The 25,669-nt window shown below is 38.0% G+C and overlaps 1 protein-coding gene across 1 annotated transcript in view; it reads left to right on the top strand.

The window, feature by feature from the left end:
• The window catches only part of GALNT16 (polypeptide N-acetylgalactosaminyltransferase 16), a 185,048-nt gene that overhangs the window by 121,401 nt on the left and 37,978 nt on the right, over window positions 1–25,669 (top strand). The window contains exons 4-8 of the mRNA XM_015823874.1: window positions 6,993–7,060; window positions 12,373–12,438; window positions 14,608–14,729; window positions 21,003–21,090; window positions 24,560–24,644. Coding sequence (XP_015679360.1) covers window positions 6,993–7,060; window positions 12,373–12,438; window positions 14,608–14,729; window positions 21,003–21,090; window positions 24,560–24,644 — 429 coding nt within the window. The remainder of the gene's footprint in view (window positions 1–6,992; window positions 7,061–12,372; window positions 12,439–14,607; window positions 14,730–21,002; window positions 21,091–24,559; window positions 24,645–25,669) is intronic.

The raw sequence follows: 25,669 nt of genomic DNA, 5'->3' as shown, positions 1-25,669 counted from the left end.
ACAAAGGAGGTGTGGCCAATGGTAGGAGCCTAAAGGTCCCATTCTGTATGATGGATATGTAAGGGTAAATATGGGAGAAAAGTAGACATCTGGTCTGGTTCCCACATTAGCCTCTTTGTCCTGTTGTTTCTTGTTCATGAGAATCTGCCTTAGGTTAGTTGTTGACTATATGCAGGTTGTCACTTAATGCCTGAGAAAGTACAATGTCATTGTCCAATATGCGGTGTATTAATAATGCATTTGAATAGTTTGAGCTGTAAACTGAAGGTGGCATCCAATTTTGTTCTGTCATTCTGCTTTTGTGATCTGCCTTTTAGTAAGTCATCTCTGGAAATCAATCTGGTTCTATTAATTGGTCTTTTGATCTTATTGGGTGGGTATCTCAGTCTCCTGAATGCCCGTTTCCTAATTAATTCTAATTAATTAATGTTAAAACTAATTTCATTAGTTGAGCTTCTCTGTGAAATGAGTCAGAACAAATGTAATTGTAGTTGAAAGTCTCTCTGCAGACGACATTTTTGGTTGTAAGTTCTGGGTGAAAGCTAGAAGGGTGTAAGTAAATATGGCAATCTCTGGATTTCCAGTATAATGTGTTTATATATTCACTGGATTGTTCTACCATGACTTCAAGAAACTGGATTTGTTCTATAGATAGGTCAAGGCTAAGACTGAAAGCTCTTGAGGTCATGGTAAAATCTGATGAGAGTTTCATTTTAGTGGGTCTTTATTATTATTATTATTATTATTATTATTATTATTATTATTATTATTATTATTATTATTATTATTATTATTAAGTTGGAAGGGACCTTGGAGGTCATCGAGTCCAACCCCCTGCTCAGGCAGTAAACCCTACACCATTTCGGACAAAAGGCTGTCCAGTCTCTTCTTAAAAACTTCCAGTGTTGGAGCATTCACCGCTTCTGGAGGCAGGTTGTTCCATTGGTTAATTGTTCTAACTGTCAGGAATTTTCTCCTTAGTTCTAGGTTGCTTCTCTCCTTGATTAGTTTCCATCCGTTGCTTCTTGTCCTGCCTTCAGGCGCTTTGGGGAATAGCTTGACTCCCTCTTCTTTATGGCAGCCCCTGAGATATTGGAACACTACTATCATGTCCCCCCTCGTCCTTCTCTTCGTTAAACTAGACATACCCAATTCCAGCAACCGTTCCTTATATGTTTTAGCCTCCAGTCCCCTAATCATCTTTGTTGCTCTTCTCTGTACTCTTTCTAGAGTCTCAGCATCTTTTTTACATCGTGGTGACCAAAACTGGATGCAATATTCCAAGTGTGGCCTTACCAAGGCATTGTAAAGTGGTATTAATACTTCACGTGATCTTGATTCTATCCTCTGTTAATGCAGCCTAGCACTGTGATGTTGGTTTCAGTCAATATCTGTTTTATTGAATTCACTTCTTCACCCACAGTTATCCATCATGACTGTTCACTCCTATTCCCTTTTGCTGTACATAAGATGGTTGTCAAGGTTTGTAACAAGATATCAATCAATATTTTATTACGGCCACAGACCAGATTAAAAATTAAAACATGAAAATAAAACAAAGCAGAACAAGACATAGTCATATATTACAGTTTATGGTGAGATCATCGATGGCCAGCCTAATTTTATAGACAATATAGCAGAATTTAGCTATGTTTGCTCTGTCTACTGTATGGTGGGAGGATCTGATTTCCTTTCCACACCACAAACATATTGATGGCTGTAGACAGATTTTAGTAAGAAATTAGACAATGCGTGACCTATTGGGTCATTGTTTCAGAGATATTTCCTTACTTAAACAAAGAAACAGAATGATCATGGGTGTGTAAAAAAGCAGTGAAAATGGGAAGAACTTTTGATTTCCTGCCAGCTTCTCCATTGAGTTTCCTTGTAGGAAGCTGGCAAGGAGCATCAGGAATCTTCCTTTCCTTTCCTTTCCTTTCCTTTCCTTTCCTTTCCTTTCCTTTCCTTTCTTTCCTTTCCTTTCTTTTCCTTTCCTTTCCCTTTCCTTTCCTTTCCTTTCCCCCCCTCCTCTTTTGAATTCTTGCTGACTTTCCCATTTTCTTTGCATATGAGAAGCTTGTAGGAAGAAAGTCAATGGGAAAGCCAGCAGGAAATTGCAAGTCCAATGCCAGGTAAAGTAAGTGGCTGCTGCTGGGTAAGGGAAGGATTAAGGAGGTATGTGTGGCTACAAGTCAGGAATTGTGGGTGGGTGGGTGTGAGAGAGAGAGGTGTCATGTGGCTGGGAAATATGTATGGGTGTGCAATCAGAGATGATATGTGTGTAAGGGAGGGCACACAGGTGGGCCACACAGGTTGAGCAGGGTGCACAGTGAGGCAGCACAGGTCAAGCAGGGTGTGTGTTTGTCATGGAGTTGTGTAAGAAAAGCTGCACAGACCAAATAGTCTGTGGGGAGGTGGCACAGGTCAAGAAGAATGCCTGGGGGTTGCAGGGGAATGTGATATTCCCAAATTTCATTCCTTCAGGAATCATGAGTCCTGGATTTTGAACCCATTTTGTAAATAAGCCCATTTGAGGTACCTTGGTTGTTGTCCCATGATGCACCATTTCACCCAATTAAAGGTCACGACAATGAGAGTTTTAGTACTATGTAGATAAAGGAGACAATATCAGGGCATAGACAAACAAGATGAAGTTTGTAAGGATTGCACAAAGGGTTATTTATTACCAAAACAAAAGATGCTAGAGTATCTTTAGAGTTTCTCCAATTTGGTTCTTTTCAATAATGTTTTACAATTCTTCTCAGTGGGAGATTAAAAAAAGTCAAGATGGCAGAGATGGCCATGCAATAGAAGCCCTGCTTCTTTTTAAATCTTTGTAATACTTGCAGTGCACATAGCAAAGGCAAGGCTTTGGTCACACCATCAGGGGGTCCATTTGGATTTTTTTAAAATTACCTTTCTGGTGGATGCCTTCGGATCGACTATAACTCTTGTGTTCGTGGAGTATGGAATAAAATAAGTAGCAGTATAGATAAATCTAGCCAACTTTGTATTCTTTTAACCTCAGAAAATTCTTAACTAGCATGCAAGCCTATTGAAAATAATCAAGATAGGGTACAAGTTACTGGAATAGAATAGAATAGAATAGAATAGAATAGAATAGAATAGAATAGAATAGAATAGAATAGAATAGAATAGAGCTGGAAGGGACCTTGGAGGTCTTCTAGTCCAGCCCCTGCTCAAGCAGAAGAATGTATACCATCTCAGACAAGTGACTGTCTAGCCTTAAAAATCTCCAGTGATGGAGCGCCCACAATTTCTGGGGGCAAGCTATTCCACTGGTTAATTGTCCTCACTGTCAGGAAGTTTCTCCTTAATTCCAGGTTGCTTTTCTCTTTGATCAACCATTGTTTCTTGTCCTGCCCTTTGGTGCTTTGGTGAATAATGTGATCCCCTCTTCTTTGTGGCAGCCCCTCAAATTCTGGAATACTGCTATCATGTCTCCCCTATTTTTTCTTTTCTTTAGACTAGCCAGACCCAAGTCCTGCAACCATTCTTCATATGTTTTAGTCTCCAGGTCTTTGATAATCTTAGTTGCTCTTCTCTGATTTTTTTCCAAATTCTCAACATCTTTTTTGTGATATGGTGACCAAAATTGGCTGCAGTATTCCAGGCGTGGTCTTACTAGGATTTTATAAAGCGGTACTAATACCTCATGTGATCTTGATTCTATGCCTCTGTTTATACAACCCAGGATTGTATTAGTTTTTTTGGCTGCTGCTGTACATTGATGGTTCATGGTTAAGTGATCGTCCACTAGGAATCCAAGGTCCCTCTCACAGTTACTGTTTTTAAGCCAGGTCTTGCCCAATCTGTACTTGTACCTTTGATTTTTTCTACCTAAATATAAAACTTTGTTTTTCTCCACATTGAAACTCATTTTATTGGATAGGGCCCATTGTTCAAGTTTGTCAAGATCTTTTTGGATCCTGAGTTGGTCTTCTGGGGTGTTGGCTACTCCTGCCAGTTTGGTGTCATCTGCAAATTTGATGAGTTCCCCTTCAATTCCCTCATCTAAGTCATTGGACCTAAGATGGAACCTTGTGGTACCCCACTGCTTAATTGTCTCCATGTGGATGTAGTGCCGTTGAGGACTATTTGTTGAGTATGGTTTGCCAGCCAGCTACAGATCCATCTGATGGTGATGTTGTCTATTCCATCTTTTTCTAGCTTATCAAGGAGTAGGTTGTGGTCTACTTTATCAAATGCCTTACTGAAGTCTAAGTATACTACGTCCACAGTATTTCGCTGGTGTATTAGTTTAGTCACTTTGTTGAAGAATGAAATAAGATTGGTTTGGCATGACCTGTTTTTAACAAACCCATGCTGGCTATTAGTTATAACTTTGTTTGCTTCTAGTTGTTCGCAGATCTGTTTTTTGATTATCTTTTCTGGGATCTTCCCAGGTATTGATGCTAAACTGATTGGTCTGTGGTTTCCTGGGTCCTTTTTCCCCCCTTTCTTGAAGATGGGAACCACATCAGCCCTTTTCCAATCCTCAGGTACTTCCCTGGTGCTCCAGGAATTTTGAAAGATTGCTGCAATGGTTCTGAGATAACATCTGCCAGCTCCTTCAGAACTCTGGGATGTAATCTGTCAGGCCCCGGTGATTTATATTCATCAAGGTCAGATAGGCATTCTCTTACCATTTTCTTGCTTATTTTAATTTTTGTTTCTAATTTGTCTTTTTTGGTATGTTGGGCTATAATTTCTTTTTGTGTGAAGACTGATGCAAAGTATGAGTTAAGCAGCTCTGCTTTCTCCCTGTTGCCTGTTATTTCCTTGCCATCTTCTCTCTTTAGTGAACCTACAGTTTCCTTGACTTTTTTCTTGTTGTTAATATGTTTTATTATCTATGATTTCTGTTGCAAGTCTTTGTTCGTTCTGATCCTTTGCTTTCCTGACTTCATCTTTGCATGTTCTGGCTGTCTGCTGATAATCAGCCTTAGTTATGTGCCCCTCTTTCCATTTTTTGTATTTGTCCTTTTTGTGTTTCAGTTTGTCAGAGAGATCTTTGTGCAGCCATGCTGGTTTCTTCTTGAATTTCTTGTTTTTCTTTTTCACTGGTATTGTGATGGGATGGGCTTTTATGATCACATTTTTCAGAGTTTCCCATGCTTCTTGGGTTGTTTTCCCCTTTAGGATTTTCATCCATGGGATCTTTCCTAGGTTCTCTCTGAGTTTGTTAAAGTCAGCTCTTTTGAACTTCAAGACACTGGTTGGATTGTTTTCTGTTGCTAGTGTTTTCGTTATATTAAATTCCAGTATGACGTGGTCACTTTCGCCCAAGGTTCTGGTAACTTCAACTCCCTCTATCATTTCTTCTCTATTAGTTAGAATTAAGTACAGTATGGCTGTACATCTAGTTTCATCCTCCACCTTTTGGATGACAAAGTTGTCGGCTAGGTTGGTTAGGAATCTGTTTGATCTCCTGTTCACTGCAGAGTGTCTGCCAGCTGATGTCTGGGTAGTTGAAGTCTCCCATTACTACTGTGATATGCTTCCTACATACATTAGTTAGCTGGTTGGCAAAGAGTTCATCTATTTCTTCTGATTGGTTGGGTGGCCTGTAATATACACCTATGGTAATGTCACTTTTTTTCTCTTTTATATTGACCCATATACATTCTGGAGAGATTTTATCTTGTATCATGTGCATTTTTGTAGATATGTAGTGTTCTCTTACATATAGTGCAACTCCCCCTCCTCTTTCTGTAGACCTGTTTCTTTTGAATGATTTGTATCCATCCATCAGTCCATTCCATTTATGGGTTTTGTCCCACCAGGTTTCTGTAATGCCAACTATGTTATGCCTTCCCTCCTGTACTATTGCTTCTAGATCACCCTGTTTGTTCCCCAAGCTTTGAGCATTTGTATATAAGCATTTACGACTTTTATGCCTGTTCGTGGGCATGTTTCCTGCATCTCCTGATTGTTGTTTGGGTTTTTCTTTTTTCTCATCTCTGCATACCTCATTGTTTGATTTGTTTTCTTGGGATTTATGATTGGTTTTGGGTTCTAGAGATTATGAAGATTGGTCACCCTCCCCCTTCAATTTTAGTTTAAAGCCCTCCTGATGAGTTGGGCCAGTCTTTTTCGAGTACATTTTGCCGTTTTCAAGAGGGGCAGCTGGGAGTTGTTCATGTAGGAATGCAGTCCATGATCCAGGAAACCAAAGTTTTCTTGACAACACCAACCCTTTAGCCAATGTTTTATTTCTAGAATTCTTTTTTCCCTCATTGGGTGTTGACCTTTCGTTGGGAATACAGATGAGAACAGTACTTGTGCTCCTAGTTTCTTAACTTTATTGCCTAGTTGTTTGTAATCTCTCACTATTGTACTCAGGTTCTTTGTTGTGTCATTTGTCCCAATGTGGAGGAGGAAAGGGTAGTAATGTGATAAAAAGCAACAATTTGAGTTAAGAAATGGGATGTGACACCAAGGCTGCTATTCACACTGAGTTACAGTGTAATACCTTAGCATGATGAATGCATGGGTAACTAAATGGGTTTCCTTTTCCATACATCTGTTTTACAACCAGTGCTCACAGATCTCCCTCTCTCTTTTTCATTTAACTCCCCCTATTAAACAAAAAATATATATAAAGTGGAGCATGTTCCACAGGCTTTATTTCCACCCACAGATTTCTGGATAGAAAAAGCTCTTTGTTGCCTAAATTTTTCATAGGCAGAGTTTACACCAGACTTCCTCAAAGCTAGTTCTTAATTGTTTACCTAAGATTTTATTTCAGGAATGTGACAAATATAAATTTAAAGGTAGGCATTTAAAACAAATCTAGGCTATTGATGCTGTCTCATCTAGTATTGCCATTTTTGACTCTTACTGTGTTTTGGAAATAATTTTTTTGAGAAGAAAATCTTAGTGGTAAACTGAGGGCAGTCAATATATGGAAGACTACTTCAAATTGATGCTGGATTTGGCTATTGCTGATGTTTTTATTATTTTTACAGTGTTCTAAATCGCACTCCTGCAAACTTGATTCAGGAAATAATTTTAGTGGATGATTTCAGCTTGGATCGTAAGTATTACTTTTTTTTTCTTTGTGTTATATTTATTTTGTAGGTTCCCCTTCCTTCCTTCCTTCCTTCCTTCCTTCCTTCCTTCCTTCCTTCCTTCCTTCCTTCCTTCCTTCCTTCCTTCCTCCCTCCCTCCCTCCCTCCCTCCCTCCCTGATGTTTCTTCTCATTTTTATCGATGAGGCAGAAAGAGCTAATTGGGGAAGAAGTAATTTTTTTTCTTGTTTTAGGTGTGGGGGGGAGTTGTGTAAGGAAAAAAAGAAAAAAATGGCATTTTTCCATACCTTCTCAGGGAGACAATCCAAACCATAAAATTAGATTGTTCTATTAGGTTTCATTAATATCAGTTGAGGGCCATAATCATAAGGATAGCAAGTAGTGTGCACAGCTAGAATTCCCAATTACATAAACTTAAGACAAAGAAGATAATGCATGCTATATTGTGCTTCTTGTAGATGAGACTTATTCTTGCTGTGGTTTTTATAGAGAAGAATTATCCCAGAGCAATAAAGGAGAATTCTATTGCAAAATTCATTATCCTTCCACCAGGAACCTTGAGCAAGAGCCTACTGCTTACTCCCGCATTGCAGATGGACTTTTTAGTGGTTTTCCACTAAATATTAGAATATGTGGTTAAAATAATTCAGAATGTCAGCCTACGGAAACTATTTTGAGAGCCAAACTCATTGAGACATTAAAGGTATTATTAGTAATTGCATCTGTATTTTTTTTAAAAAAATCTTGAATAGTAGCTTGGGGCAGGGAAATGAATATTTTTGTCAGAATCTTAGGGTCAGCTTATCCCAATCTCCCTATGATAAGGAACATTAATTCATTCCTCCCATGTTGTATTTTGGATGAAAATCACCTATCACCAAACCCTCAATAATTTTGAAAGCAAAACTTATATTATGAGCTTTCCTTCTTATTAAAAAAATATTTTAGTAGAAAAGGCAATTCTCTTTGGGAATTACTTAGAATCCCATGGATGGACTGGAATAAATGCTCCCTTTCTCTATAGTAATATCTTAACAAATTCAAATGGGTGTGAGGAAAGGCTTGCCCTATTATTAAACATCTCAGTGCTTGGGTGCCTAGTTTAAAAACACACTGTGGCACGGGTTGTTACTGTATGTGTAAGACCTGGGAGCTCACAGATCTGAAGAACTATGGTAAGTTAAGGCTACCGTAGTTAAGGCTATGGAAGGTTAAGGGCTATGAGCTTAAGAATTATTTTATGTAGCTGGGAAGAAAGTAAGTTTTGATTGGGTTTTGTTAGGGGTTCTATATTTTAGAGCAGGCTTTTATGTAATATTTACTGTGATTTTTATTATTACCTGTTCACCGCCCTGAGTCCCGTAAGGGAGATAGGGCGGTATATAAATTTAAATAATAAATAATAAATAATACTTTGAATATTAAAATGGATTCAAGAAATGCGTTTTCCATTAACCTTTGAAATGTCTTTAAATCATAGAAAGGAGAGGATGGGGCATTATGTTTTGATATGGTGTAGATTTAATTTAAAGAGGTTGGATCTTGTTATATAAATCTTTCCCCCCCCCTCTTTTTCCTTTTTTCCAGCTTATTGTCATTCTTTTCGATTGTATTATCACCGTGATATGTTTTCTTTCCATCTGTTAATTTCACAATTTAAAATGAAATTTTTAAAAAATGAAGTTAAAAAAAATGCATAGCCAATATTTTGAAATGAGCATGGTATGACATCAGTAGTTGGGAGCCTAGAGAAGGCTTACAACTTGGGATTAAAAGGTAAAATCAAAAGAAATCCAGTTTAAAAATATGTGCACTTGCCTGAGAATGTCTAGATAAAAAACAGTTTATTATATAACGCAAATACAAAATAGTTATATTCAACGCACGTAGTTCAATTCCTTTACAGACCACGAGGAAGCGATAAGCAGATAGCTGAGGGTATCCATCCTACATCACTCCTGAATTCAGCTGTAAAGACAACACAGCAGAATGAGAGACTCAGCAGCAAAAACAGTCCTGCCTTGCACATCCAATCCATTTTTCTTTCTCAAGCGAAAAGCCAGGGCAAGAGTCTATTTGCTCTGTCTCACTTTGGACTTTCTTTATCATAGAATGTTAGACAACGTCTCATCAGAATTCTTATCTCAAATTTTAATTATCCTGTTGCATGTGTCTCATTGTTTCAGATATGCAGTAGTCACTGGATAAATGATGTCATTATTTATAAAGCATCTTATCTAAACAGATATTGAACAAACCTTCTGATTTTTCCACCTTCTCTGCTGACTTTCAACATATTTTCTTCTAGAATTGTTAGGAGACTGAGCAAGGGGGGGGTCTCAGCTGAACAGTTAGCATAGCTGGGGTGTGAAAACGTCACAGTGAATTCGTGGACCTAGTTTAGGACATTAATTTCCTTACCTAGCAAATGCCAGCAGTATTGTAATAGTATTCAGTCAAGGGTACCTGTAACTGATTCTCAGTGATACAGCTTCTGATAAACTGTCCTCCTGAGAACAACATTTCAGACAGTGGGAGCGGTATAAATGGAATTGGTTCAGGAGATAGTTGCCAAGTAAAGAACTTGGCTGGTAGCCTTTGTACTTTTGCAGGATATCAAGGTTGTACAGAGATGATAAAGAATTTTACAAAACATGGAACAGAACAGAACAGAACATGTACTTGTGGCTAGTGCTGGCGGGGTTAAGAGAGATAAACATGAGGAAACAAGGGAAAGAAGATTCATCTGCTATTTCTTGATCCAGAGACAGACAGACACAATGCCAAACTCATTCTCTATGATAGTGAGTCTGTCTCATCTCCAATATCTTAGCTTCATGGAATACTTCAGACTGAGCTGAATGAAAGGGAGACAAAAGAACAATCCAGTGATTGTTGGCATGAAACTGAAAAAAACTTATCCTTGATGTTAAGAGTCATCTTCAAATTCTATTGTGTACATTGTATATTGGGATGCAGAATATTGCCTCAGATTACTCAGAAATCACTTACCTGATGCTACATTGTCCTTTACAACTAAAAACTTGTGTCTGAGACACTGACAGATAACACCAGTTTTGCTCCACAATCCCTGTAAGCCATTTTAAAATTTGTGATTATTTTCATTTCTGTGGACCTTGGAAAACAGAGAACAGAGACAACATGAGCCAATCGGTGTGTGCATTCTCTTGCACTTTCTGTCTCCATTTGACCAACAAAAGAGTGCAAAAACCATCAGTCAGTGCCAAATTTAGTTTACTCCAGGTCTTAGAGCAACAATATCCTTTCAGACCCCATTCCTTGGAAAAAGGGAAAATAAAATAAACTGATATCTCTGTCCTTCATTTTCCTAGAACTTTTTATGTGCATTTATCTATCTCTAGCAAAAGCATGTAAATCTGAGCAGTTCTTATAAAGAGTAGCTCTAAAATTGCCAAAGTTTCTTCTTCTGTTGCTTTTTTAAAAAAGTATTGCTAGCTGTTATGGTGAAAAGAGAGCATAACATGGGTCATGATATCTGTGCTGGTTCTCACACTATGTGAAAGTTCACACTTTCTTCCAGCCTTCTATATTTTCTTCTTGTTGTTTTCAGTTCCTTTCTCAAGTAATTAAAGCCTTGTTAACTAGTACTGGTCATGCAACCATAGACAGATTTTGTTCTTTAGTTCAGGGGTCCCCAACCCCCGGGCCGTGAACCGGTACCAGGTTGCAGCATGCCAGCAATGGGGCCGCACAAACAAGCAAAGCCCTATCCATGGGATGCAGGCAGCACACAAAACCATGCCCCCTCCGGTCCGCGGAAAAAATCTCTCTCCATATAATGGGTCCCTGGTGCCCAAAAGGTTGGGGACCTCTGCTTTAGTTTGTTCCCATTTATCAGCTCTAAATGGTGGTAAATGAAGATTTAATCTTTAGTCTTCTTTTCATCAGTTACATCATCCTCACAATGTCCTGAAAAAAATATATGTAAAGAAAGCCTATTTCTGTAATCTCAAAAAACTATAGATAGATATTGGCTAGCACATACTGCTGTTCAATTCTTTTGATGCCTCTTCTCTTGTTCAGTCCAATTTGATGTCCCTTCAATTAGGAGGAGGTTCAAGAGGCAGAATGACATATTATATGGGGCAAAAGCTGAAGTCCTAACACAGGGACCTTGCTGACAATTGCAAAGGGCAACCATAAAAAATTGGAGCAGGAACTTAAATATTTCTTCCATCTTTTGGTTTTCTTCCAGCCTTTCTTTCTTTCTTCCTTTCCAGAATGCTTCTTTCTAAGTTTGGAGATGACTGGAGTAAAAAAAAAAAAAAAAAAAGGAAGGGAAGGGAATTAAGGATAAATCAGCTCATTGATTTTTCATTACAAATGACCTCTCTGCATTAAGCAGTTGGTGTATTTTGTGAAATACATATTCTGTATTGTGTATATTTTAGAAAAGTAACATGATTTTGTACTCTAAACTAGAGGTGGGCAATCTTTTTGCAGCTAAGAATTACATTTTGCATTTTTTAAAGAGGCCATGGACTGCAATGTGGTGTAAGCAAATTTTATTTGAGGTCTGCCTATATTGTGACTGACAAAGTCTTAATAAAATGGCAGAAAATTGTGTCATCGATTTTAAACAGCTAGATAGGGCTTTTCAGTAAGAATTTAGGATCACCGGTAGCTTTGAGACTGCAGGCTGCCCACCCCAAATCAAAGATGTCTGACATCAAACAATGCATAATAGTATCATCTAGTAGTTATCATCTAATAGAACATTATAAGCTTTTTAATCAAGGCTGAATTGTATAAGAGAAAATATGGGAAGAGAAGTATTAATTTTTCTCCCTATTTGCTCTGAACCTTTCATCTTTTTTCCAGGTACATTTAATGAACTGGATATTTCTTATCTTACAAATATAACCCCAGAGGAATAAAAACACCATAATGAAAGGGAAATGTAGGTGAAAATTGGTTGGCAAGGGAAAGATTTAAGCACCTTCTTCTCATTCACTCTTACTGATAGTAGCCCTTTATGATGGCTGTGAGGCATGTTTTTATACTTACACACAGTTGTAATATAATATATGTAGTGTGCTTTACTGTCTCAAAGAGATTGATCACGAGGAAAGGAGATAGGTTAAATGAAATCTATCAGAGATATTTTAAGCAACAGAATGATTTACTATGGAATCACCAGATTGATTGATACCATAATTGAAAACAAAATGCTAGCCTGTTCTGAGAACATGGAACAAATTAATTGCAGCTTTCTTCTCTGTGCCAAATGAACCAGGCATTTCAGGCCACTGGATTTTTTCCCCCCTTTTCTTTAGCTGAAGACTGCCAACTACTTACCAGAATCCCAAAGGTCAAGTGTCTACGCAATGGACGTCGAGAAGGTGAGCATGACAAAGTTTGCAGAAAGCATACACTGTTACAAGGTCCTAATGGAAATGCAAATTGAGACTTGTGGCAGAAAGAATATGGAATTATCTCTTCTGAACTGAGCATGCTCCTTTGCTAGATCTAGTTTAAAAAAAACCCGGGGAGGTTCAGATTTTTGACTCTCATTGTTAGGCCAGTGGGAAAAGTCCAGATCAAAGGGGCTTATAAGAGAAGGTTGAGATCTAGAGATTCTACTCAATGTACCGAAAAGAATGTAATATGTACAGTATAACCAGGATGAACTTTTCCAGAACCTCGTATAGCAGAGCAACTATCATGAGCATAAACCACTCTGTACTGTCTGAATGGGGTTTTAATGCAATTACTCTCCTTCTCTCATAAACCTCAAGTTGTGATTTGAGTGCAAAACTCCTGCAACTTTTTCAGGTGGAAACAAGAAATAGAACGGCTAGTTTTCAGTATTACAATCTACTCCAAAATTTCATACAACCTATCCTGGAATTTATAAGAATGGTAACGTCCCAAAGCATTGCCTGTTAATATTCCCAGTCCATATTGCTAAACCAGAAAAATATGATAGAATAATAAAGAATCATAGGGCTACAACCCAGGTATTTTTGCTAGACAACAACCGACATAACTGAAAAACTTAAAAGACAGCTGACAGGAATATAGTTTAGTTATAGAGTAGAGAACTGCTGTTCAGTAAAACTCTGGCTCATCAATCTGTTTGGAATACAGGTTGCTGTCTTATCTAGCAGAACTGATTTAGAGTTAATATTATTTGAGACAAATTATGCAGATGCCAAATGTGAATAACAGAGACCAATTAGACCAGGAATTCTCCTAAGGGTTTTCAAATGAGAATAAGAGAAGTGGAACCTGAGCACTTCAAAAAATTAAAATGTTCTCAAGAAATCCTAACTAAATATCCAGATTCTGCTTATACTTGAAGCAATTAACATTCCCCCTGATATCCTTCAAAGCTTCCCCAATCCTCATGAGCAGATTAGTGCGGGATATACATAGGGAAGGAACTTCTATAGAACAGTTCCTTTAGTAGATCATGTCTTGTGAACAGAGACAGTTGTATTTCACCTTTGTAAAAGATGTCAGGTTGGTTAAAAAAGAGGAGAAGACTAGAAGACAAGAAACAAGGAAATAATTTAAATGCAGAAAGGAAGTTATTATTATCAAACAGTTTCTATCTAGGTTCAATAGAATGCAGTTGTCTTGGGAAATTCCTAGGCCTTGTGGAAAAGAAAATATTAAAGGTAATATAGAGAAAATGATGTGGAGGAACAAGATTTGAATGCAACATACAAGCAGGGGTCTTCAGAGGAAGGAGAATGAGATGCAGTAAAGTGTAGAGGAAGTAAGAAAGAGTGCTTCCTATGTGCTAAGGTAGTTATAGACTTAGGTCTTTTGTATATGAAGAAAGATACAATGAAGAAAGATCTTCAGGTAGACATAAAAGGAGCCATTATTTAAGAAAGAATCACTGCCCAGAAAAAAATATTACTGAGCAGGAGGATGTTTGTGGTAATGCATCAATAGATTATACAATGTGCTTTGGCTTAATAGACAATACATTTGTGATTTATTATTATACTAGAGTAGAATTAACAATTTGCTAATGATCTATAATCTCCAGAGGTGCCATAGTAGTTGAGCAACTGAGCCAGGCAAATAAAAACAAAATATGATTTGTGTTGATCAGTAAAATAGAAACAAGTAAACTTTGGTATACAGCAGTGTTTCTCAATCTCAACAACTTTACGATATGCTTACTTCAACACCAACATTCAAGACCAATAATTAAGAAGTAAACAATACTCCTGTTGAGAAACAGCCAAACAAGCTAACAGTAAACAGTCCAACCAAAGAATCACCAAGACCATTCCCAACAATATTGGCAGGGCAAGCCATTAGAATATAAATTGAGAGCAAAACCCATTCCTTACCAGCACAGATGATAGTGCCTAGTTTGGGTAATTAAATATCTGCAAGAAAACTACCAAGTGCAGAAGAGCACCATGGACCCCTTTATTTCAACCCTGAGCTATAAACATTCTCCTTTATCGATTCTTTGATTCATTCACTAAAATAAGTGTTTCTTTTCTACTTTTTTCTCTCTTTATTTTCTTGCCCCCTCATTTCAGGTCTAATCCGCTCCCGAGTACGAGGTGCTGATACCGCAACAGCTGATATTCTCACCTTCCTGGATAGCCACTGTGAAGTGAACAGTGAATGGTTGCAGCCAATGCTTCAGAGAGTAAAAGAGGTGAGTATGTTTTCCTTATCTCTCTCTAGTCCATGTCTTTTGCTTTCAGTTGACCAGAGTCATGTCAGGTTCTTTGGCAGTTGCCTAAAACCAAAAGTTCTCAAGAGTTCTTTTTAGCAAGGTTCATTGAAATAAAAGGAATCACACTGCAAGAATTCCAGCTGTTAAAGCATTTTCAATTTACAGCTGATATCTCTCTATATTAGGACTTTGTGATTTTCTTTCCAGCAATCTTTGTTTTCTTTGTTCAGTTCATGGGAGCTTGCTGTGAGCTGTTTATATAAGAAGATCCATAACTTTCATCAGTTTGGAATTGACTTTTACACCTAAAAGTGTTACAAACAGAAAGGAGGCATTCTAATATCTTTCTTCTCTTTGATGTATTCCTTATCTTGCTGCAACTGTTATTCTCACTATATCAGGCTCCATGGTCTCAAAACTATGAAGTTAACCAACGTGAAGTTTAATTTCCTATGTTGTAGAATGATGTTGTCATAGAAGGAAAACTGGAAAGTGTGAATTCTTCTTTCATATATACCTGCTGATAGAAAGGCAGTGATAATATATTGGAAAAGAACCAATTTTTAATCCTGCCTGGCATTGGACAGAAGCCAAGTTCATGGAAGATGCAGGTTTTTTCCTCCATAGGGGAGTCACAACTGTTCCAGAAGAAATAGGAATTTGATAGGCAAGCCACTAGTATATAAACAGAAAGCAAGCCCCACTCCTTTCCAGCACTGATGATGTTACCATGTTTGGTAATAAAACGTCTGCAAGAAAATAACCAAGCTCAGACACCACCAAAGATCCCACAAGTAGGAATTTATTTTCCACTTGTTTGGTACTTTTTGACTGATAAATGTACCTCATAGAAACAAAGATGGCAAGAGTGCTGAAAATTGAGAGACCGATGGTACTGAAATCAGGAGTGTGCTGGAGAAAGACCTGGTAAAGTTTTTGAATCTAGAAAAGTGTTTCTCAACCTTGGCAACTTTAAGATGTGTGGACTTCAACTCCCAGAATTCCCCAACTTCTGGGAGTTGGAGTCCACATACCGTATCTTAAAACTGGCAAGGTTGAGAAACACTGCTTTGTGTCACTTCATGTAAAGAAGGTTGAAGATGTGAGACTGGGACAACCAGGGCAGCTGAATCATTACTGAACTGACAAAAACAAGCAGTGTTGGTTGAGAATGGATAAGTGCCATGCAGGGTAAAGAATCTACAATCTGAGATAAAAGGGGAAGTGTATTCCAAGTGACTCGTGCATCTGGAATCTCCAAAAGACAGGCAAACAGGTCTCCTATAGTGTGAATTAGGAGGCTAAGAAAATACTGTTTAAAGAAATTAAAAGTGGAGGATGTATGCTATTTGACCTCAGTCCTCAAGCTAAAAGAAAGACTGAAAACTCTGTAAATAAGTAAGTGTATAAAAAAACAACCCAGAATGTAGGTTAAGTTAGGTATAAGAACAGGATCAAGATATTATATTAGGTAGTCTTTAAGTTTTACTATACAGCATAACTTATGAAGCAATAAGTAGAATATACAATAAGGATGAAACCCATGTCTACTTATTTCCCGTTCCTCGGCCTGAATTATCCAAAGTGAATCCATAACAGTGCTGTGCAGAGTGAACATGGAAAGAAGGGGTTAACTCTGAAGTAAAAGAAGAAAAAGAAAGATACATGATAGAGCTGAGTAGGCAGTTCTCATTCTGGATGTGCCAAAGGGCCAGGAAGAAGGTGTGATCTGCAGGAGCAGAGAGAGGTAGGCTGATCTTCCTGCCAGCTGTAATGCCTGCACAGTCTTTTTAAAAAAGAACTTTCCTAGATATTTAACAAGGCCCAGGAGACAGGTAGGAGGAACCGGTAGGGATGCAAATTGCAGACATGTTCAGCTTCTGCCAAGAGGGGAAGAAGGTGAACTGTCTGAGATGGAGATGTGAAAACCCTCAGCTTAATAAATCCTCCCCCTCAGCAGCCTATAAATGTCTGATTTATATTTGTTCATAAAATCATGTTGCTGAATGGAGCAACAATAGCGACAACTACCGCTATACAAAAGGAGAGCCACAAGGCACTCTACTTTGTAGTAGAGAAGAAGATTGCTCCAAAATGACCTATCATTGTGTAGGAATAGATGGCAGGGCGAGAGGTTGAAAGACTTGCCTTTATGCAGGTATGTGGAGAATCAGGATTGGCCTTGGATGTTTGTATGGTAAATTCATTGTGAGTTAATCAGGTGTGTCGGTATCCTGTTTTTTTAAAAAGCCAGTCATTCCTCTTTTTAAGAAAATGTGTATTTCTGTCAGGGCACTGAGGCTTTTGAACATTTTTAATTACCAGGATTTTTCTTTTTTCTTTTTTCTTTATAATGATGGGAGCTAAAACAGATATAAATTAATAGGTTAGTCAAGTGCTACACTTGATCTTAGCTAAAAGGCCAAGAAGTGATTAATGGGTTAAACATATGTATAGATATCTCCAACCCTGGCCTTTGTCCCTGTGTCCAGATCCCAGGGACACAATCCTTGCACTGAAGAATTTCAAGTCAGGGGTTTTTTTAACACATAATTTTTTTCTTACACATAATCTTCAAGACCATTATTTGTCAAGTTGGTCTCTATTATATACCATACCAATTAGCACTCAGATCTTTTGGAGCTTATCAATACTGTTCTTGACTGTTTTCTTTAGCCCAAACAGTTCTAATGTTTAAAGGTGAACATCTGGCAAAGTTACTGAAACTGAATCAGCCTAGACAAATAGATAAATACTTGCTTCTAGTCCTTTGCTCACTCCTTTGTTTATATAATCCCAAATATAAGCTTTAAAAAATAACCATAGTAAAAGTATTTAAAATGTGTTTATGGATTTCAAATGCTTAATCCTGATTTTCTACTTACAAAGCACTCAGACTAAGCAATTTTTATTAGGCCAACTGAGGTAGTATATAATTGCTGCAAACTCTATTGGAGTTCCAATAAAGCTCGAACTTTCTCCTGAGTTTTCTTTATTGATTATATATTCTAGAGATGTTTAATTCTTTTAATTCTGCCCTAGATCCCATTGCATGCCCTCAATAAATGTTGTGGTGGCATAAATATTAGCATTAGAGGGAAATCCCTCAAGCAAAGTTAACAAGAGAAAGATGAAAAAAAAAGTGCACGGTATTGAACTATGTACAAACAATCATTTTATTTATAAAAGGGCTTTCATCGAGGAAATGTAATTTTTAAAAGCCTGTATATGTCAAAAAATAAAAGCATTAAGAAAAATGGAGTTGAAGCCATGGATAAAATAGCTACAGAAAATTTATGGGCTACACAAAGACTTGTACCGTAAAATAGTAAAACTGTAAATAATGATGACCCTTTCTGTGGATTAAGAAAAAAATCCACTAAGAAGGCTTGCCTAACCAGAATTACCACTCTACTAATGCTGACAGTAAAGCTTAACAGACTTGTACTGATCATTATGTGCTTAGTAATATAATAATAATAATAATAATAATAATAATAATAATAATAATAATAATAATAATAATAATAATAAGAAGAAGAAGAAGAAGAAGAAGAAGAAGAAGAAGTAGTAGTAGTAGTAGTTGGAAGGGACCTTGGAGCTCATCTAGTCCAACCCCCTGCTCAGGCAGGAAACCCTATACCATTTCAGACAATATGTCCCACTGGCTTTCTCTTGCAAAGATTTTTCTGGAACAAGAAGAAATAACCACATATTTTTGTCTCTTCCTATATTTCTCTGTTCTTCTTTCTATTTTGCACTCAACAAGTCACATCCAAACCCTGCAGAGTTTACTTGTATCTCTTCCCCAGATTGCTGAAGAACTTACTCATTAGTAAATTCTCTGACAGAAGAAAGTTACACCTTGCTGCTGTGTTGATTAGTTTTTTACAAGGAAACTTTCCAGAGTATGTTAGTGTCACTCATAAGAGGATAAATGCTATTTTTGCACTACAGAAGTGGAATTTAGTGCTTGTGAATTATCACTTAAAGTTGGACTGTTTATCCAGGAATAGAAAGACCTTCTTATGACTTATATTTTTCTTCTCCAAGAAAAAACATTCAATGAATTTCTGATTATGTTATATAATTATAAATTCAACATAACTTCTGATATTACTATTTCTGAAACATTTCTGAAAAACCGAAGAGACGAGACTTTGAGTTTGCAGAGACAAAACCTGGAGTTCGTACCTTCATTAGACAGCTACCTAAAATATATTGAAGAACAGCAAGATCCAAAGATTTGGGTTTCCACAATTTTTTGTTCTGTGACCAGGATGAAAAGCCTGTCACACATTTCATGTATCAGATTATATTTCTATGGTTTTTCAGTGACTTTTGGGGAAACTTGGGGTCATTCTTTTTGTTTTTGTTTTTTTTAATCATGGGCACTTCCACTTGAGGTATTAGCCCCAGGTCTAGATCAGCTCCACACCCCTGTCGTCATCTCTCTTCAGTTGTGCAGAGGCAGTGGTGGGGTTCGGCAGAACCGGTAGCTAATTTTTTTTTGCCCAGGCCCAGAATGGACTTCCAGAAGTGGCATCCACACAGAGAACCGGTTGTTCACATATTTGAATCCCACCACTGTGCAGAGGTGCTGTTTGAAAGCTGATTTTTAGCTATAATAGTGAACCTATAATAGTGAACCTCTATGGAGCTTAAAGGCAGATAGATTTTACCATTAGATAGAATTTGTGGCTTTGCTCTTTATGTAGCTCTTCAGCTTCAGGAATTCTGGTTTCACTGGTTCTTGTTATGTGCCCCAGATGAATACAGGGAATACAGGGAGTCCTCAACTTACAACAGTTCGTTCGGTGACCGTTCGAACTTACAACAGCACTGAAAAAAGTGACCTATGACATTTTTCACACTTATGACTGCTGCAGCATGCCCAGGGTCATGTGATTTACATTCGGACGCTTGGCAACTGGTTCATATTTATGACGCTTGCAGTGTCCCAAGGTCATGTGATCACCTTTTGTGACCGACAAACAAAGTCAATGGGAAAACCAGATTCATTGAACAACCGTGTTACTAATTTAACAACTGCAGTGATTCACTTAACAAATGTGGCAAGAAAAGTCATAAAATGGGGCAAAACTCACTTAAACAAATTTCTCACTTAGCAACATAAATTGTGGGCTCAATTGTGGTTGTAAGTTGAGGACTACCTGTAATATTGACAAGGTTCTGTCAGTTTCTTTCTTTTCACCCATGCACCAGTCTCTTCCAAGCTATGAGGCTGGCTGGTTTTTTAAATTTCTTTTCTTTTTCTTTCCCTTTTTGTGGCCTGAGAGGAATAGATATTTATTGCTGCAGGACATGGTGGGGGGGGGAAGGGGAGAGATTTATGCTCTTTGTTTCTCAGCCTCCTTGAATCAACAGATGAATAAACAGTGCTGGGAAGGAGAAATGGTGGCAGAATCAAAATGCCCTATATGGAATCCATTTGTGGAAATCATAATCGTGTTTATAAGTTTCCTGCTTCAAAGTTGTAGGAAATAACTTTGCTGACTTTTGGTAATCAACTCCAGCAACCATTTAAAAAAAATGGGAGGGGTATGAGTTGGCTGACTGAAATGACACCAGCTATTCTTGGCACATATGCCATAGATATGGGTGCAAACATACTTAGGTGATGTGGACACACCCTTGGGGAACAATGTTAGAGATACATGAATCCTATTAGGAGATGAGTAATTGGGTATTATTGACTACCTTAATGAGCAACTTGAAAAAAACAAGTCTGAGAAAGTATTTTAACCAGCATATAGCTCAAGTTTCAAATTGGGAGATTTCTCCATGTAAAACTAGCATGAGGGGAAAGCAATCTGAGATGTTTTGGACTATGGATTCCTGCCTATTCACTAACTGGCATCAATGGGAATTATAGTTTAAAAAAGATACTTGAAGAGAACCAGGTTGTCTACTCCTCTAATTTAGCAACACTTTTTGTAGATGACTGCAAGAAATTACACTAACAGTATCTGAGAGTCTATCTGATCAATAAAACTTTGAAATGGTGTGCTGTACTTAATGCCTGAAAATGAAGAACAATAATTGCACTGTAAAAGTTTCCCTCTTTGCATTGAAAAAATCTATGGGCTGCAGTTACGTATGTGAATATCAATTTAAAAACCTGGAGGTTTTTCCTTCTACCATTTCCATCTTGAAGCCCTCTTGAAACATTACTTTCCTCCTAGAAAAAAATATATATCCAGCATTCTTTCTTTTTCTCTACTTTTTCAGGATTATACTCGTGTGGTGAGTCCTATTATTGATGTCATCAGCTTGGACAATTTTGCCTATCTAGCAGCATCAGCAGATTTGAGAGGAGGTAGGTAAGAATAAAGAGATTCTGAAATAGAATCTGAGTTTTTATCTCCGAGAATCAGCCCCATGTGACAGATTCCTTTCATCTCCTGAGGCACTTCTAGCCAAGCAGTCCAAAGACCTTGTGCAAATATTCTGCTTTATGCTTGTGAATTGATCTTCTGTGGGACAAGAAGATAAATGTGTGAAAGGTACAAATGGAAGGTAGCATAACATGGTCCCTATACAATTCTCTGAACAAGGCAGGGTGATGATACAATAAAAGCCCCACTGATATTAAATGGTATTAAAGTTATGCTTTCCTCTGCAGGCAGTTAAAATTGACCTAGTTTGTTTGTTTGTAGGATTCATAACATCTGTAACTTTGAACAGGCTGTTGAGAATGTAGCCTTGCAGGGATCACAATTTGCATAGCTTCCTGATCCAGCCATTGCAACATCTGTGTTTCCTCCTGCTGCTGCTGCTGTTCTCCTATTCGTGTCTTTTCCACGTCGTAAGAACAGTAATATTAGAAAAAATAGCATTTCAGTAGGAACACATGACAAAGGCATTACATCAAAAAGAAGCTGAGTACTAATTTCTTTCATAAGAAAATATGATAAATCAGGCATTTTATTCCAATAATACTAATATCATAACGTTTAAAATTCATTACAAATTAAACACTATTAATCATAAAAATGCAATGTCATTTGGCCAATAATAAATAAACCAGAGTAAAATGTGCTAACATTTAAATTTATTTATTGATAACATTTAGAGCAGGATATTAATAATTACTGGTTCCTCAAAAGTCCTAGCTGCACAAAAGGACAGCGACACATTTGTAAGCATAAATGACCTCCAACATATTGCTGCTCCTTTGGGGCATTTCTGAAAGCCATCTAAAGCACAGAATTGGATGGGTCTGCTCATTTTCTTTACACACATGCTTGATGTCCCTGCTGGTTTTCTAGATAAGATATTATTCCTCAATATAATGCACAAGCATTCACATTTCCTCCAATACTTTTAATAGTCTTCTTGATAGGTAAGACTGTGTGTATGCGAGTATACCTTACTGTTTTTTTTCTTCTCCTCCTCCTCCTCCTTGTCATATTATGAATACTGTCTTTATCAAAGAGATTGATACTTGATCTTTCTCAAAGGATGAGCAAATTCTTGGGCAAGCAAGCTCCTTGCTGTTGGATGGGCACATGTCCATGAATACAGCCTAATTTCAGCTATATTTCAAATGCAAGCACAAGGTAATCACCAGTCTATAGTACTATATGGCCTTTGCCCACAACAAACGTAACTGACTCAATGGGGGTAAGTTAATGTGTTATAAGAATACCAAAAAGGGTTCAAAAACCAACTTTCACTCAGGGAATTAGATTTTGCCCACAAGAGAACCAGTTTTATATAGGGCTAAATTAGGCTCACCTCCAGTCAATTGCCCTGTTATGTCTACTTAGTCCTCCAAGGAAAAGAGCTGCAGAGAAAGAGCCACTAACAAGTGATAATACCATAAGACTAAGCACATTTTCTCAGTAGCACACAAAACCTTCAGCTGGATCTGTGACAATTCTCCATGGCCAGCTCACCATGGCCAAATAGCCATTGTGATGACCCAGGGCATGGCACAGAGGCAATGCAGTCATCTGGCAATTGAAACCGCCTTTTAATTGCTCCAAATTTTCCCCAAATGCTCCCACGTTTCTGGCAAGGCCCAGAAGAAAGTAAGATACACACATCTTCAGCAGCCTCTGGCTGCAAGTAGTTTCACATACAGTTAGATTAGAAGAATAATTTACTCAAGGCCATGTAGCTAACAAGGAATGAAACATACATCCAAAATCTAACGAGTCTGTGGAAATACAAGAAATACAGAAGAGAAGCCAAAATACAATCCGAGGTCTTTGAACACAAATCAAGTTTGTCAGCCAGTTCAATGGTCAGAGTTTCAGGGTTTCCAAGCAAAAATCACAACACCGAACAAGAGATCAGAGAGTTGTTTCCAAGATCAGCAACAGCACACAAAACTCCAAGAAATCAGTGTTTGTTCCCGACAAATGCCCCTCCCCACAGCGTCTCCTTAAGTCTCAGTCTCCAGGTGTGCCTTGTGGAGAGGGGCAGGGCAACTCTCCTCCTGAGTAGTTGAGCCTGCCTGCATTGTTCCCTCCTCTCCACTCTCCGTGCTCTAGGATCAGGAGGGGGTGGCCCTTGCTCTTCCCCATATTCCTCTGAAGCCACAGATACCTCACCCTCGACCTCCATAGGATCCCGTTCCAGCTCATTTTCCTCAGCAGATTCAGGCTCTGACAGAGGCATGACAGCCATAGCCAACTTGCCACTACCAACATCCTGTGGCCAACTCACTGTAGGACAACTTGCCATGGCCAACTCGCCACAGGACGACTCGCTGAGGGACAAGAGTTACACTAATATCAAAGAAATGGTGGAATAGAATCATTAAAGAAGGGATGCAAAAACAGGGACAAAATGAAATGTAAATGACAAAATTTAAAATATTTTGTGTATTTATTTTAAATAATTAAATTGAATTGTTAAATTGCCCCATGGCAAGTTGTCCCACAGCGAGTTGTCCATAGCAAGTTGTCCTGCAACAAGTTGGCCGTGATGAGTTGGCTATGGCAAGCTGGCCGCAATAAGTTGTCCCATTCCACCTTCAGCTGACCACCAAACAATCATAAAGTAGTTAAGGAAGAAAACAAAATATTGAGGAAAACTATGCCAAAAAAACCTGCCTTCTATGCATCATGTGAGCCAGATGTCACACTGCCAGGATAAGCCACTTGTGCAGATTAGCCTTAGATGCAACAGTTGGCTCCACTGTGCTGGACTGCAGGAAATCCAAGCGCTGGGTCTTTTCCCTAAAAGAATTGCTATGCCTCAAGCACCCTTTTCAGTTTTTGAAACCTCCCTCGGTGTACTTTATTTCCTTTTGCAAATGCACCTCTCAGTGTTCCCTGCCTTTCAGTTCTGCAATTCTCACCTGCATGCATCTTTTGCTAGCCAAGCCTTCCCACCAGATATGCTCAATTTGCAACACTCGTAAGTCAGATGGCATTTTTATGTGATGCGTATGGGGAAAAGCCAATTACAATAAACAGAGACACTTTGTTCCCGGAAATACATGTCATCCCATTGAGGGAACTGATTAATGTCTCATAACTTTGGCAGCCAATGAGGCATAGGACAACCTGAGTAGAAAGCTAAAGTACTAATTATTGCCTTTCTTTCTGCGAACCAATATAGGAAGTTTGGGATGTTACTGAGCACAGATAAATACCAGTGAGTGTACCTGCTGCGATTCTTTAAAGCCAGGCTGGTCATCTGCATATAGGACTATCCTATAGAAGGCCTTTGCTTCTCTGGAATCATGTCTGTAGAAATAAAAATGCCTAATTGTCATGCTAAATGCTAGTTAACCTTTAAGGTTCCATGTGTTTTTATGTTCTACATTTTAGGATTTGACTGGAGTCTTCATTTTAAATGGGAACAGATTCCCATTGAGCAAAAGTTGTCCAGGACAGACCCTACCCAATCTATTAGGTAAATTCTTTCATGCAAGCTCATCTTGGAATCCCAGTTTAGATGTAATCTTTCAGCTTTCATTTTATATAAGAAATGGTCTCATTGGTTGATGTAACCATGAGGAACATTCAGAAGTTATGTTTACATCACTTATGAGAGGTAATAAATCTATCTTTTGCTCCTGAAAGATGTTAACATTCTTGACAACTACCTGAGATTCTGTCTGTTGGCTCCACTGCACTGCTATAATAATGGCAATATATTAGGTATTGTATAATCATGTGTGGCTTTTATAGATTGTACTTGTTTAAATTTTACTGTTCCTGTTTGAAAAATATGTGCATTTAATTGATCTTTTCCCAGGCAGTATGTAAGCTACAAATTGGAATAGAATCCACTTTCTACTTCCAGCACAGGAGTTTTTCTCAAGATTTAGACCAATTCATCAACCCAAGGCTTTTGTGATGACTCACACATTCATTGGCTTGTGCACCCTGTTCTATTTAAAGCATAGTGGAAATTGTAGATAAGGACCAGGAAGTCTAGTTAAGTCTAGGGTTTCTTTGAACAGTAAGAATATGTTGCAAGTATATTCAAATAGCAATAACACCAAGCCCTACATTTATGTGAACTGTGTTCCAAATAGATTTATATATGGCAGGATAAGAGTTTCTAATTTGAGGAAATGTAGCAGACAAGTGTAGCGCTCTCAGTCTCTGCAATCCAAACATTTAGGATCCTTTAGCCAATTCTGTTTATTGCTGGTCAACTTTGCAAACCTGGACCACTCTGATCTAGTGTTCTGGATAGTGGAGATGAGTGAGACTGATCTGTTCTCCCCTTGGAGATGTCTCCGCCTTCTCATAGAATTCACTTGCAAGCAAAGGAAGCAGTATTTCTTTATGTCCTCAATATGCACATTCTTCAGTTCATTTTCACTTGACTTTTTAATTAACTTTAACAGGCCAGGAACAAGTTGTGAGAATGCATGATTTTCTCAATTTTCATCCCCTTTGATGGAGACTGCTCTGTTTCCATTAGCC

This window comes from Protobothrops mucrosquamatus, unplaced genomic scaffold (genome assembly GCF_001527695.2).
Source record: "Protobothrops mucrosquamatus isolate PMUCROS unplaced genomic scaffold, P.Mucros_1.0 scaffold2021, whole genome shotgun sequence".
In the NCBI taxonomy this organism is placed as follows: domain Eukaryota; kingdom Metazoa; phylum Chordata; class Lepidosauria; order Squamata; family Viperidae; genus Protobothrops; species Protobothrops mucrosquamatus.
This window is presented reverse-complemented; position numbering and strand designations above follow the sequence as displayed.